This window comes from Euleptes europaea, chromosome 1, assembly GCF_029931775.1.
Source record: "Euleptes europaea isolate rEulEur1 chromosome 1, rEulEur1.hap1, whole genome shotgun sequence".
Lineage (NCBI taxonomy): Eukaryota > Metazoa > Chordata > Lepidosauria > Squamata > Sphaerodactylidae > Euleptes > Euleptes europaea.
In genome coordinates this window covers 27,381,069-27,394,792 of record NC_079312.1, presented here as the reverse complement: position 1 = coordinate 27,394,792, position 13,724 = coordinate 27,381,069, and the positions used below count along the sequence as shown (strand labels likewise).

Here is a 13,724-nt window from a genome sequence, read left to right as displayed (position 1 = left end):
TTGTGTCTTCAGGGCGGGAAGGAAGACTGTAGCCTAGATGTTGGGGCCCATCCTTTCTAATTCTCCGGCGTATGAAATTGGCGAATCAAGAGCCCGTAGAGATGATCAACGTACCACACCAACACGAGCTGATCTATGCCAGGTATTGAAATGCCGTCTCTTTCATAAGGAGGCACCTTGTTGGCCCATGTAAACAGACTGCTGGACTCGATGGACCTTGGTCTGGTCCGGCATGGCTTATCTTATTTATGTTCACTGTGTAGAGAAAGGGTGCCCTGTTGCCAGCCTCAAGTTCAAAAGTGATACACTTTATATAACATTTTGTGCCATTTGGTCCCACGGCATGGAAGATCCTGAACCTGAAAGTGCATCCCATTCAGGAAGCTCCTCCAATGTACAGGAGAACATTTCAAATTGTTGAGAAGGAACCCCCCTTACCCAGAACAAAACCTTGACATAGAACTGTTATAGAGAAGCACAACCACAACCTTTTTATTGGAGCAGGCGCTAGCTGTATGTCCTTGAGCCAGCTTTGGTTGGGAAATGTCTCTTTTCTCCTTTTTTAAAGCCATCCTTTCCTTTTTATTGCCAGTGTGTTTTAAGCTGCCTGGAAGCTTGGGCCATGCAAGACAATAATAGAACCATAGAGGCGATTTGAGGCCTTTCCTTTCTTGCTTTATTTCTTTTCCAAGAGTTTTCACAAAGAAGGGCAGAGGCGGAAGTTCCTCCCCTGCCAACTGACTTAATGTCAAAGGAGTACATTTGCACTTACTGAAAGACTTGCTGAGAATGCTGCAGGTGTGCTGACACTGCTTTCAGGAACACTGACCTTGCTTACATGGTTGTCATATGGATCGCAAGATAAGGCGTGTGAAGCACTTAGCCTTTATATATTGCTTTTGAGCATCCCATAGATTGGCATGTACCCTACTTTATGCTGGAGGAAGAGCCAGGTAAGTTGGAGGAAGGCTTCCAACTTTGCTCAGTGGAGTGACGGGCACAGGCGATTAATTCAGATTGTCTATTGGAGGGGAAGATGGACTAGCCCAGCCCTTCTTCACCTGCCAGGCTCAGGAGCCAGGAACTGCTGAATACGCTTCACCAGCTGCCGTTTCCTTAGGGAAAGTACACTTTGAAAAATAAAACCATCCAAAAAAAGAGCTACAAGTATGGTGGGAACAGAGGTTTAACCCTCTGCGTCCAGATGCTTCCCTAATGTTCGTGACTATAACTGAGCGGGGTTGTATCATGCTGGCTCCCCATCAAATTTAGGGGTATCTTTTGACCTTTATCAGCCCTCCCCATACTTATCTCACCTGTGTGCTCCTTCTCAGGGTAGAGCCATTTCTCTGGCAAGATTTAATGTTTTGCCATCTGCGCTACTCGAAGGCAGATTTCAGAAAATCCCTGTCTGACAGGCTCTGCCCTTGTGGCAACAATTGTATTGAAACGGTTGCTCACATCTTATTTTATTGTAGCTTCTACACAGATCCTCGTAACGAACGAGAACAGGGGAACCCAGCAGGATCCAACTCACGCCAGAGCCAACCTCACAGAGGACGAGAAGCTCCTTGAGTTGGAAGCAGAGAAAATTTAATTTAGAATTAGTAACATTCTCCAGTTTCAAACGGCATCCTGCCAAATCCAAACGTCGTGTATGAAAACTGGGTCCCCTTGGCGAAGTTTGAAGGGAAGAGTAAGGGGATTCACAACACCAGACTGTCGGTTGCACTCCTGAAGCATTAAAAGCCTGCCTTATTCATATATGGCGATTTTAACACAGGCTTGTTAAGGGAGGTGTTGTTTGGCAGCTGGACTAAATTATGCAAACCTGCAGTTATTTTGCATGAGCTTCAGATTGCAACACATTTGGCAACTGGACTAAATTATGTGAACCTGGAAACAGTCATTTTGCATAAACTTCAGATTGCAAAACATTTGAATGGGGATGTGTGCGTGTGTGGTGGTTGAGAGCGGCAGAGTCTAATCTGGAGAACAATGTTTGATTCCCCACTCCTCCACATGAAGCCTGCTGGGCCACCCTGGGACACTAGGAACTCTCCCAGCCCACGCGGAGGCAGGCAATGGCAAACCACCTCCAAGTGCCTCTTGCCCTGAAAACCCTACAGGGTCGCCGCAAGTCAGCTGTGACTTGACGGCACTTTCCAGCGGCAAAGAATAAGAGAAACAGCAGAAGGTAAATGGGGACAGGTGGGATGGGGGTATGGAAACCACACTCATGAAGGACAAACATGTTTAATGTACTGAAATCGCACTCAAAAGGCCTCCAAGTTGTGCAGCTCAATGGCTTCGGCGATTTCACCACACAGGAAATCTTTAAGCTTATACTTGTGGCTTTCCTTATCCTCGTGGTTTCCTTCAAAGCCTACCATTTCCCAGAATCGGCAAAGTTTCTACATCCAATTTCATCCTTCGGTGCCAATTCTGCAGTGGCACAGAATGCCTCCAGTAGGAGGGACAGAACAATCTCAAGCCAAATCAGAGCGCAAAGGTCAAGGCTTCACTGATATCAAGAACTGCTGATGTTTGCACAGCCCAAAGCCATGGCTAAAAATCAAACTCCACACTCGAAAGGCTGTAGGACTTTAATCCAGCTGCACACTTCTGGGCGCACAATGTGAGCTTCCCACGAGCAGCCCCTGGAGTTTTGTTAGCAACAAAAGAGTGGCCAGATGGATCACTGGTCTGAACCAACGGGTCCACAATTATGTTTGTAAAGGCCTGTTTGCTTAACACTGCCTGGGCTGATCTAGGCACAGACTAAATGATCCAACAGCAACCAGAGACACGGTTTCTTGGAAAAAAACCAGTTTTTTTTTATTATCATTAATTTACTCTGGAAAATAAATTTTTGCATTTTCGAACTCTTCTTTCACAGGTTGAAATCTGGACATTAAAAGAGAATCTCTCCAGCAAACAGCGCTGCTCGCCTGCCCCCAAAATTTGCACGATTTTATTTTCAAGCTGGTAATCACATTTCCAGACAGACAGTTCCATAAGTGGAAGGAGGCTGGGGGGGGGGGGGGTAAACGGACATCTCGAGGGCCACTAGGTCAGTTCTTCCCATTGGACTCAGAATCTGGTTCTCACTCCTGGGGGTCTCCACTGACCTCTCCCCAATGCGCTTCACCTAAGCCTACTGCCTGAAATGGAAAGGGAGGAAAATAGCACCATGAGCTAGAACGTCACAGGAGAAAGGATGGGTGACAGATGGTATGAATGAAGAATTTACACATGGGATTATGCCACCAAAAAGGAGAGGGGGAGGGAGAGAGAGAGAAGTCCTCATGGATCAGGCTCTTTTTATACAGGAATGAAGGGCCGAGTTGGTTTCTTAAAACACTGTCCATCCGCCAACCTTTGGTGGCAACAGCGGGAAAAGGGCACGCGACAGAGAAACCCTTCAGAGTCCTTACAGAGGGTTAGACTGACTCCTCCCTGGAAAGAGGGCAGAGGTGCAGGCAAGATGAGCGGATGTGGCAGAAGACGGGCAGCTTCACTGGCCTCCTCCTGTCTCCTCTGCTCAGGAACTCTCTCTTTGTGCCTGCGACCACTCAGGATGGGAGCAGAAAATAATCCCCGTTCTGCCACACCCAACCCAGCAGAACAAACCCCCTGGCGGTCTCTCGCCGACGACGGGGCTCATTTGTTGTCGATGCTCCTTTGCGATCAGGATGTACAGCCGCAAGCGCAAGCAGCCTTGGAATCACTTCTAGTTTTGATGTTGCAGGACCCTGATGGAAGATTCCAGAAGCTGGGCGGAAGACCTGGTGGGAACGCCAGGTGGAAGATCCGGCACACACACTCCTCCTCCTCGCTCCAGGAGATCATTTCTATTCCTGCACACCCAAGTAAAAATGCATGGAGGACACAAGGAACCGCCTCCTTGAAGCTCTTCCTTTGCCATGAAAAGATAGCCACCCATGCATATCAAGATGAATTCCTTTCTTACATTATTCCTTTTCGAACAGAATCCTTTCCAACGACCCCCCATCCGTAAATACCTCTTCATCGAGGTCCACCCTCTAAAATGAATCACCCTTCGGACAGTGACCACTCTCAGGACCCACGACCCTCCTTCCCTAGAGATCGCAAAGCTCGGCAGCAATGCTGGCGCTTCCCAGATTGTAAATAAAAAAAACAAAAGAGATCAATCACGTCATTCATTGTAGTCCACGCCCCCAAGGCACCATATCCTGTCTTCCCACCATCAGTTAGTAGAAGAAAGAGTGGAAGGAAGACCCTCTCCCCACCACCACCACAAACACACCCACTTCACTGAACCTGATTCGCAGGAAGTTCCTGACTGAAATCCAGTTCCAAAGCAGAGACAGCATCTTTTGTCCTCCACTCACCATGGGGACAGTTTTGTTTTTTTTTTAAGAAAAAGAACAGAGACAAAAAGTAATACAGCATCCAAACAAAATATTACCCTTTGGTGTGGTCTGAATTTTGGCCAAACGAGGTCCGAAGCCCCCGTCCCCACACCTGCCTCTCCAAGTGGCTCTGGAGCAGCTTAACAGCGCCTCCTAGAGGCTATGAAGGGGAAGGGGGTTCTGCACCGCTGACTAAGGCCGGGCTCCTTTACTAGGGGAGCCCCTTCTGATGCCCCAGGAATTCTCTCCCTGCCACACACACATTCCTCCCGCTGATGTGGCGGTGACCAGTTCTAACGGGGTAGCCCAAGAAACTAGTTTCAAGGAAACGCCACCGAGGGGCAAGCAATGCAATCAGATTTATTTAGGAAAGAGCACCACCCGCCCCGCCCCCCCACCGAGCAGAGTTAAGGCAGCCTTGGGGGCCAAATCTCCTCACTACCACCCATCACACAATCGTGGGTCAGTCTCCCCTTGAACGTGAGGCACCTTTGCTCTAATGCAGCTACAGAAGATACTCTGAGCTCACAAAAAAAAAAAAAAAAAAAAGAATCCCTGCAGGACACATCCCGTCTTCCACTGTAGCATTTCAGACTGCAGATGGGGGAGCCTGAATTTGAATACTCTTCCACATAAAATATTTCACACAAATGTACACACACACATGACCTTGGCATGCCAGAGGGGGGGGGGGTGGGGAAACTAACCCACAACCCTCTCACCAACATGCTGGTTCTGCACACGTATTCACATTCAAGATGCTTTCAAACATTTAATTCCCAGACCTGCTGAATGAAATGCTACAAACCCGCAAAGGTTCTGTTTGTCCGGCCAGCTGGCTGGATGTTCCCTTGAAAAGCCCTGGGCAAAAAGATGCCCATGCACGTCTCAGAACCAGATGAGAGAAGGAAGATGGTTGTAAGGAAACGGGGCCACCTCTTTTGAAGACTACTTAAGACTACAGTGAACAGCCTCAACGTGGAGCTCTTCTGTGCTCTCCTCCAGCCCCAGTCTACCCTAACGTCCAGGTGACAGCAGTCAAAATGGATCGCCTCTCCTAATTTTACTGAATGGTGGTCACTTGGCATTTATCAGTGCACTCCTCTTCCCCACCGTCCCATCCAAGGTGATTAAAGTAGTAATTCCATTACCCAGGATGCCCAAGCAAAAGAGGCCAATATGGTAAAAAAAGACGGGTCTTTCAAAGGAGCTCACGATTGTCAGAGGGAGCTTCCTGACTTCCTGCGTTTCAGATGAGAACTAACTTGGGTAGCCAAGAGGTGAGAAGAGGCCCTTGTCTCCTTCCTATAGTTCAGGCCCGCACAACCTGCAACCCATCGAGCAGCGTTATCAGCCAAGTACGGCAGACAACCAATCAGCCTTGCCTGGAAAATGCAAAAGCAGGAGACAACCTCAGCAGACCACCATACAAAGCTGACGGGGGCTGCATTCGGTCTGCCAAGCCACAAGTTGCTCAGGTCTGCAACAGCTCTAATGAAGCTGGGGGGGGGGGGACTTCAGTGGGTTGCTGCTTTGGGTTCAGCATTGGCTTCGACCTCAAATCATCAACTCGGAGAAGTCACCAAAGATCCAACAAGTAAACAGACCGCCACGTCAAAGAAAAGAAAAGAAAGGAGGATAGGCACTGGAGAGAAAAAACCCGAGAACACTCAGAATGCTCCACCTCACCACCTAGGCTGGGGCATCAGAATATCTCTAACCACCCACCCGCACCCTATTCAGTATTTTAAGTGCACAAAAAACAAGCCTCATCTCTGGAATGCACTCGAATGCCACACGGGGAAAAAAATACAGCGTTTCCCTCCCTCCCGCCCCTCCCCGACTCAAGCATCCCTTCCCCTCTAGAGTCCAACATGCTTAAGGGTCATTGGCTGCTAACTCCAGCTGGGGTCGTAGCCTGTCCAGTCAGAAGGGGGCGCTAAGTAAACACGCCGGCCTCGGTAAAGGAAGCTGACAATGCCCCGGTAGCCGGCGCGAGGCACTCCTGACTTGAGGTCGTCCATGACGCCCAACGCCTTCGCAAAGGCCTTGAAAGAGTCCCGGGTGGTGTACTGCACCCTGACGGTGCCCAACTCCCGGCGCTGGTTACCCTGCAGCTCTTCCACCCGCAGCTCGGGGACGCCGTAGACTTGGTCCAGGAATGAGCGGTCGTACTCATCCTTCTTGAGGTAAGAGAGGTCCCTCTGAGCGAAAGGCACGAAGCGGTCATTGAGCTTGATGAACTTTAGGTGCTGGTCGAAGAACTGACCATGGCTCACCCCCTTGCGGCCGAAGGTCATGGTGCGCGACACCTCGGGCCTGATGCACGAACGGCCCTGCCGCTGCTCAGGCTGCCGCATCCAGTCGTCCCAGAAGGCCTTGGGCCACTTGGGCTCCAGCTCGTTCCACAGGTCCGACAGCAGAAGCCAGCCCAAGCCAGGGAAGAAGTCCGTGCGGTAGAGAAGCTCTGGGTGGGCGGCGTCCACCATCTGCTCCTTGCCGTTATCGTTCCAGGCAGAGACGCACCAAAGGGTCGGATCGGCCAGCAGGAGAGGAAAGGCGGCCTGGAAGTATTCAAAGAAGTCCGGAGCCACTTCCAGGTCGTCTTCCACGACGATGGCCGCTTGGTACTGGAAGGTCTGAAAGACCTGGCTCAGGGCCCAGTGGTAGTGCCGGGCGATCTTGTAGTAGCCCTGAAACTTGCGGTGATCGGTGGGCACGGGGATGTCGCTCAGGTTGGGCTGCTTGATGTGCATGACGGCGTCTCCATAGGAGGCGATGACTTTGGCTGTCTCGTCGTGCCCGCAGTCCTGGCTCACGATGATGGGGAACCGCTCCTTGGAAGGGCGGTAATGCAGCAGCTTGTCTAGGCAGCGGCGGACGGTGCTGCGGTCACAGGCAATCACCAGCACTGGCAACACAGCATCCGGAGAGATCTGAGAGTGGCGGGACAGAGGAGCGGCCGTGGAAGGCTGGGCTGAGACAGCGGCCGGCAGGCGAGGCTTGGCCTGCCTCCTGCCCCAGAGGACACTGTAGTGGTAGATTTGCTGCAGGAGGTCCTTCTGGCGCTCTAGCTCCACTTCGGCATCGTCAGCCAGACGGATCACCTCCTCGGTGAGGTGGCTGTGGTCTGAGAGAGACTGAGGCCGGGTCCACAAAAAGAAAAGGATAAGGGCATTCCAGGCCACAAAAAGCACCACGCCCCAGAGGACCAGGCTGCTTTTCTTCAGCATCCTTCACGGGCACGGGCCTCCACGCTGCCTTCTCGTGCTCTCCCCTCTTATGGGTGTCACACTGCCACCATGGACCTGCAGAAGTAAAATAAGAGCGTGTTAGCGGAAATCCCACCGATAAACACCCTCATCTGCTTTCCTCCCTTCCGTCCCTTGCTTTCCATCATCCCAGTCTGTAAAGAAATTACACAAAAAAACCCCTCGTCTTCCATGGTTTGTCTGAAGTGCTGAAACACACATGAACACATGAAGCTGCCCTATACTGAATCAGACTCTTGGTCCATCAAAGTCAGTATTTGTCTACTCAGACCGGCAGCGGCTCTCCAGGGTCTCAGGCAGAGGGCTTTCACATCACCTACTTGCCTAGACCCTTTAACTGGAGATGCCAGGGATGGAACCTGGGACCTTCTGCATGCCAAGCAGATGCTCTACCACTGAGCTGCAGCTGGGTTTCACCACAGAATACACCCACAGCTCCAAGAGTCAATACAATTCTTCCTTGGGTAGGAGAGACCTAGGAGACCTTCAGCCCTCTATAACCACAGCACCTCTTTAAAAAATGTCAACAGACCACAGAAGCAAAAATGAAGGTGCATCCAGGTGTCCTCGACAACCAAATGCAAAACTGTGCCAGAAGCAAGAAAAGTTGGCGCTAAAATCAACATGGCAACCAGCAGGATCAAGTTGGAGGGATGTACTTTCGTGTTCCCTTGACTGTGACCAAAGGGAACAGCCTGCAGCACTGGAAGCAGCCACTGGATGGCTGTGACCAACCTGTGCTTTATAGGACATGTCAACTGCGCAGAAAAGACTTGTCCGTTTTTTTCACATCGCATAAAATAGCAGCCATGCGGGGAAGTCCACAATGATGTCTACCGCCCTGCCTACCGTAATTCTTTGCGGCCTTCCAAAAAAAAAAACAGGGACTAACTTCCGTAAGATCTCTTTGCTTGGACTTCCCTGCAGAAGGTGAACAGACAAGTGGCTATTTGCATACCTGAGATACAAAAACAGTGTATAGCCAACACATTATGAAAGAAACCACGTCTAAAATAGGAAAAATATCTGAATTTAGCAGTGGAAAACGCAAACACAGGCATGCAAAACAGTACTAAGCAGGCCTACATTTAGTTTTCGAAACATTACTGTCCTCAACTGGGAAGTGAAAATCTGCAGAAGTCAGAACAGATCGAAACTGGCAGAAGGTGGGCAAGTGGCAACCAGAGACCAGGCTACCTCAACAGAGGCACTCTGGAATGCCCTCCACACACACACACCCCACCCCGGGAATGCCCACCTGAGTCTCCTTTAGGCACCAGGCCAAAGTATTTCTTCTCACCCAGACTTTTAACTGAGGCTTTTCCATCTTTAAGCCCTCTTTATGGTCTGCTGAGGGCTACTTTAGGACTGTCACTTTAAGCCGCTGAATACCGTCTGGGTGCCCCTGGCTTGTCCTCATGCTGCCGTTTCAAGATTTTATTGTACCGTTTTTACTTGTGAGCTGCCCTAAAGTGGTATATACATTTTGTAAAAAAAAAAAAAAAAAAAAAATTTATGTCCACAGCAACGCAATACAAGATGCAGCAATACCTCGAAGTTGTATGCTCTTCTGAACTAATAATGCTTATGAAACTGAAGAAAGAAAACCGGCCTCTTAGTTTAAAGAACCTGTATTGGCAGATAATCTTAGCAGCTGCCATCCAAGGGTGGGGAGTTGTGCACCTTGCCCGATCTTATGTAGACCTCGTCCAGAAGAGGTTCTGAAGAGGATGACTCTGCCTTGAAGTCCAGGCAGTCCCACTATCCCGTGTGAGAATGAAAATAACACTTCCAGAAATTTTCTGAGGAGGCGCCCAGGAGGGGGAAATTGTAGCTTGTAGAAAAGGCACCGGCAAGGCCCCACTCAAGCTCCCGTTGGTACTTCAAGGGCACTGTTCTGATTCACACAGCTTTCTTTGGGGGGGGGGGGTGAGAAAGGAGGTAGGACAGGGAGAAGTTTGCCTTTTTTTACCCACAGTAAGGATTGGCGGGCGGGAATACCACCTCCTTCAGGCTTCGACGTGGTGTAGTGGTTAAGAGCGGTGGTTTGGAGCGGCAGACTCTGATCTGGAGAACCGGGTTTGATTCCCCACTCCTCCACATGAGCGGCAGAGGCTAATCGGGTGAACCGGGTTGGTTTTCCCATGCCTACAACATGAAGCCAGCTTGGGCTAGTCACAGCTCTCTTTGAACTCTCTCAGCCCCACCTACCTCACAGGGTGTCTGTTGTGGGGAGGGGAAGGTGATTGTAAACCGGTTCGATTCTTCCTTAAGTGTGTGTGTGGTGGGAGGTAGTTGTGAATTTCCTGCAGTGTGCAGGGGGTTGGACTAGATGACCCTGGTGGTCCCTTCCAACTCTATGATTCTAAGTGGTAGAGAAAGTCGGCATATAAAAACCAACTCTTCTTCAAGGAGCATTCCCAGCTGAACAATGCAGAATGAGCACTGGCCAAATGGCTGCTGTGTTGTTTGGGCCAATGCAAGTGGACCCAAGGTGTAATGTGCCCTTTCCCCTCAAAAACTTGTCCGCCCGTCACCCCCTCGTCCCTACACTGCTCTTCATTTCCAACCACCGCCTTTGAGCTCTATGAAGGTCTCTGCCGTCCGTCCAGAAAACCTCCACCTCAAGAACAAAGGGAGCAACTCGAGCAACCCCAGGGAAGCCAAATCACGCCACTGTCATTTCCATAATTAATCTGATGGACAAAATATTAACAACTCCCCTTTCAGAGCAAGAAAGGGCACAACTAACATCCTGAGGGAATCACAAAAGCCTAACAAGAGCCTGGCATCGGCTGGCCCCAAGCCTAACCCAACAATGCCGGGCTCTGGCAACAGGGCAGCTGCTAAAGACCAAGATGGGCCAAAGCCAAGACTCGCGTTAACCCTGGCGTGTGTCATCCTTGCCCTCTGCTAAGCTAATTCTCCCAACACTGACCGACACGTGCACTGAAATGGTATGGGATGATACTTGACGGAAGCCGTTGTTGGTCTGGGGGTTGGAAAGCCGCCATGACAAGACTGAAGATGAGCTAAACTCTATTTTTACAACCACTCTGAAGCACGCCCCTCCAATTCCCGCTTTGTTTACTCTATGACTTATTTTCCACACACACACAAGCAACTCAAGCTCCGTGCCAAGAAAAGCTGAATGCAGCAAACTGTCTAAAAAGAGCCACTTCGATGTGCTCATTGCTTATATTTAGGACTGTTTTAAGCAGTTTAAGTTACTAGACGAGTTGAAGCATCCCTTGACTAACAGGCAGGGGCGTTTTAATCTCTAGGCCCGCAGTTTTAATTGGTAGGGTTGCGAGTTCAGGGCACGCTTGTTCCTGTCTGAAGCTACCGGTGCATGAAAGGTAGCAGGGCTGGGGAAGGCCAGCAAAGGACTGAAGTCAAGGGCAGGCAGGAGCCACTTTCAGACTGGTTGCAATAAAAGCATTCAGTTATGTTCGTGCGCAAAGCGTGGCAGCTAATTTCCTGAGGCATCACTTTACAAAATCCGCAGCGGCAATAGTCACGAGGTCTTTCAATTATTTCTGACTCAGGAAGTGACGTTACTTCTAGGTCATGTGATGTGGAGCTATGGAGAGTCAAACTGTGAAGGTGTGGGGGGGGGGAGAAGAAAAATACAGAAAAACGTTTTTCCTATTTTTTAAAAAAAAAATTCCCAAGGAAATTTTTCAGTTTTTTCAAAGGAAAAATTTGGAGAAGAACTAAAAAGCTCCGATGAAATCTTTTCTTTTTCTTTTGTCGAATAAGTGAAATGCTTCTTCAGGCATGAGTTTTAACACTCAAGATGCATACAATGAAAAAGTCTGAGGACTTCCTCAATTTTTTCCAGGAAAAGCTCTTATACTGTAGACATACCTTTTCAAGGTATTCTTTTGTTTAAATAATTTTGGCAACAGTGGCAATGTATTATCATTGAACATATTTTAGCATCATACCTATTCAGTGTTTTCAGTGTTATAAGGTTTGGCTTAATATCAAAACACGCCGGTAATCCTACCTATTGTTACTATGAGTTTCTGTCCAAATACACTTTCTTTTCCTTACAGTAGAATTTGTTCTCTCTTCAAATGTCTCCAACCTCTCAGCAAAAATTAAATACGTGTTTTCTTTATTTATTTTAAAAGTTAGAATAAGGTGCAGCAATCCGCAACTCTCTTGAGTACTGAATATACTTACAATTTTTCTTACAGCAAACAAAGATATTTATACTTCTAAATGCCATAAATATACCAAATTGTATAAGTGGTGCATTTTATATTGCGAAACTGGTGAAAGCAGTTTAGGTTTGATAGGAAACTATTTTCATATATTTAAATCCCCCCCCCCAAATGTCCATTTTTCAGTGTGTGTGTGTGTGTGTGGGGGGGTGTCTTTTCTCATGGCTTCAAAATTTCCAGAAATTTTACTTCTCGAATAAGACTCAAAGCACCACAATCTCTCTACACAATGGTTTCAAGGTGAGTGTATACGAGGGAAGGTGTGTGTGTGTGTAAGTCACAGCTGACTTATGGCGACCCCTTTTGGGGTTTTCATGGCAAGAGACTCACAGAGGTGGTTTGCCAGTGGTCTCCCATCCAAATACTAACCAGGACTGACCCTGCTTAGCTTCTGAGATCTGACGAGATCAGGCTAGCCTGGGCCATCCAGGTCAGGGGACAAGGGAAGTTACAGTTCAACAAAACCCCAATTTTGAGCCAATTGTTCATTCTTCATGCCATGGAGTACAGCTTGGATAGCCTGAAAATCTTCCCGCACATCACCCAGCTTCACCACTGATCCCTCGCTGCAGACCCTGCTTCTTCCTTAGATGTTAATCCTCAATCCTCTTACCTCCTTGGCTGCCCTCATGCCCTTGCTGCTTAGCATCTGTATCAGTAGACTTCCCTAATCTTCTCATTCACAGTGAGGATCTCGGCCATATATTTAACAGTGCAGTTCTCTGTGGACTTTACAGCCAGTTATTAGTGCAAAGCTGGTCATTTCAAGGCCTTGGTGCCCCACACAGGGTGTATGCAAGCAGCAGACAGCTGCAGTTGAGAACTGCAGTGAAGCCATACATGCAGCTGACCCTAGTTTGGGACAGTTCCAATTATAGCCACATACAGTAACATATCAGTTACTGTACAGGGTTCAACACAGCCCATCTTCAGGTTGGACCAAAACTGCAGAGGGGCCAGCGTGGTGTAGTGATTAAGAGCGGCGGTTTGGAGCGGTGGAGTCTGATCCGGAGAACCGGGTTTGATTCCCCACTCCTCCACATGAGCGGCGGAGGCTAATCTGGTGAACTGGATTTGTTTCCCGGTCCTACACACGAAGCCAGCTGGTTGACCTTGGGCAAGGTACAGCTCTGTTAGAGCTCTCTCAGCCCCACAGGGTGTCTGTTGTGGGGAGGGGAAGGGACGGTGATTGTAAGCCGGTTTTAGTCTCCCTTAAGTGGTAGAGAAAGTCGGCATATAAAAACCAGCTCTTCTTCTATGTGCGAGTTTGCTGCAACAGACTTAAGAATGGGTCTTGTGGCATCCAGAAAACCAGTCAGTTCTACACCTGATGTTCTCCCAACTTTCCAAAATGCTGACTCCCAATACTATGTGCATCAGGGAAAATATGCAATAATAATAATTATATAACAGCATGGTGTAGTGGTTAAGGTGTCAGATTAAAAGCTAGGGTGCCAGTACTGAAAAAGGCCTTACCCTTAGTGACCCAAAGGAGGTCATGTGATGAAAGCATGGCAAATGAACAGGAATATATGGGAGCAGGCAGCCATTCAAATACCTCTGTCAATGCTAGCATGGAAAAGGAAGAAAAAGCCAGTGACTGAAGGTAGGATCTATGGGGTTGAGGAAGAGAAAGGGTCTGCTTGGGTATCTGTATGGTGTCCATCTGTCCTGCTCAGCAGAGAACTCCTACTAAACCAGTTTGATTCTTTAAAATCTAGGGTGCCTGACATGCACCCCACAGACAAAATGCAGCCTGCCTCAGTTTTTGCAATTCTTTAACCTAATTAGCCAGCACGCATGAACGAGTCACCCAGGTGGTG

General features: G+C 48.8%; 1 protein-coding gene across 1 annotated transcript in view; it reads right to left on the bottom strand.

The window, feature by feature from the left end:
• Window positions 1–6,255: 6,255 nt before the first annotated feature.
• MGAT1 (alpha-1,3-mannosyl-glycoprotein 2-beta-N-acetylglucosaminyltransferase) overlaps window positions 6,256–13,724 on the bottom strand; it is a 43,196-nt gene continuing 35,727 nt past the window's right edge. Inside the window, exon 2 of the mRNA XM_056858437.1 lies at window positions 6,256–7,705. Coding sequence (XP_056714415.1) covers window positions 6,293–7,630 — 1,338 coding nt within the window. The 5' untranslated portion in view covers window positions 7,631–7,705 and the 3' untranslated portion in view covers window positions 6,256–6,292. The remainder of the gene's footprint in view (window positions 7,706–13,724) is intronic.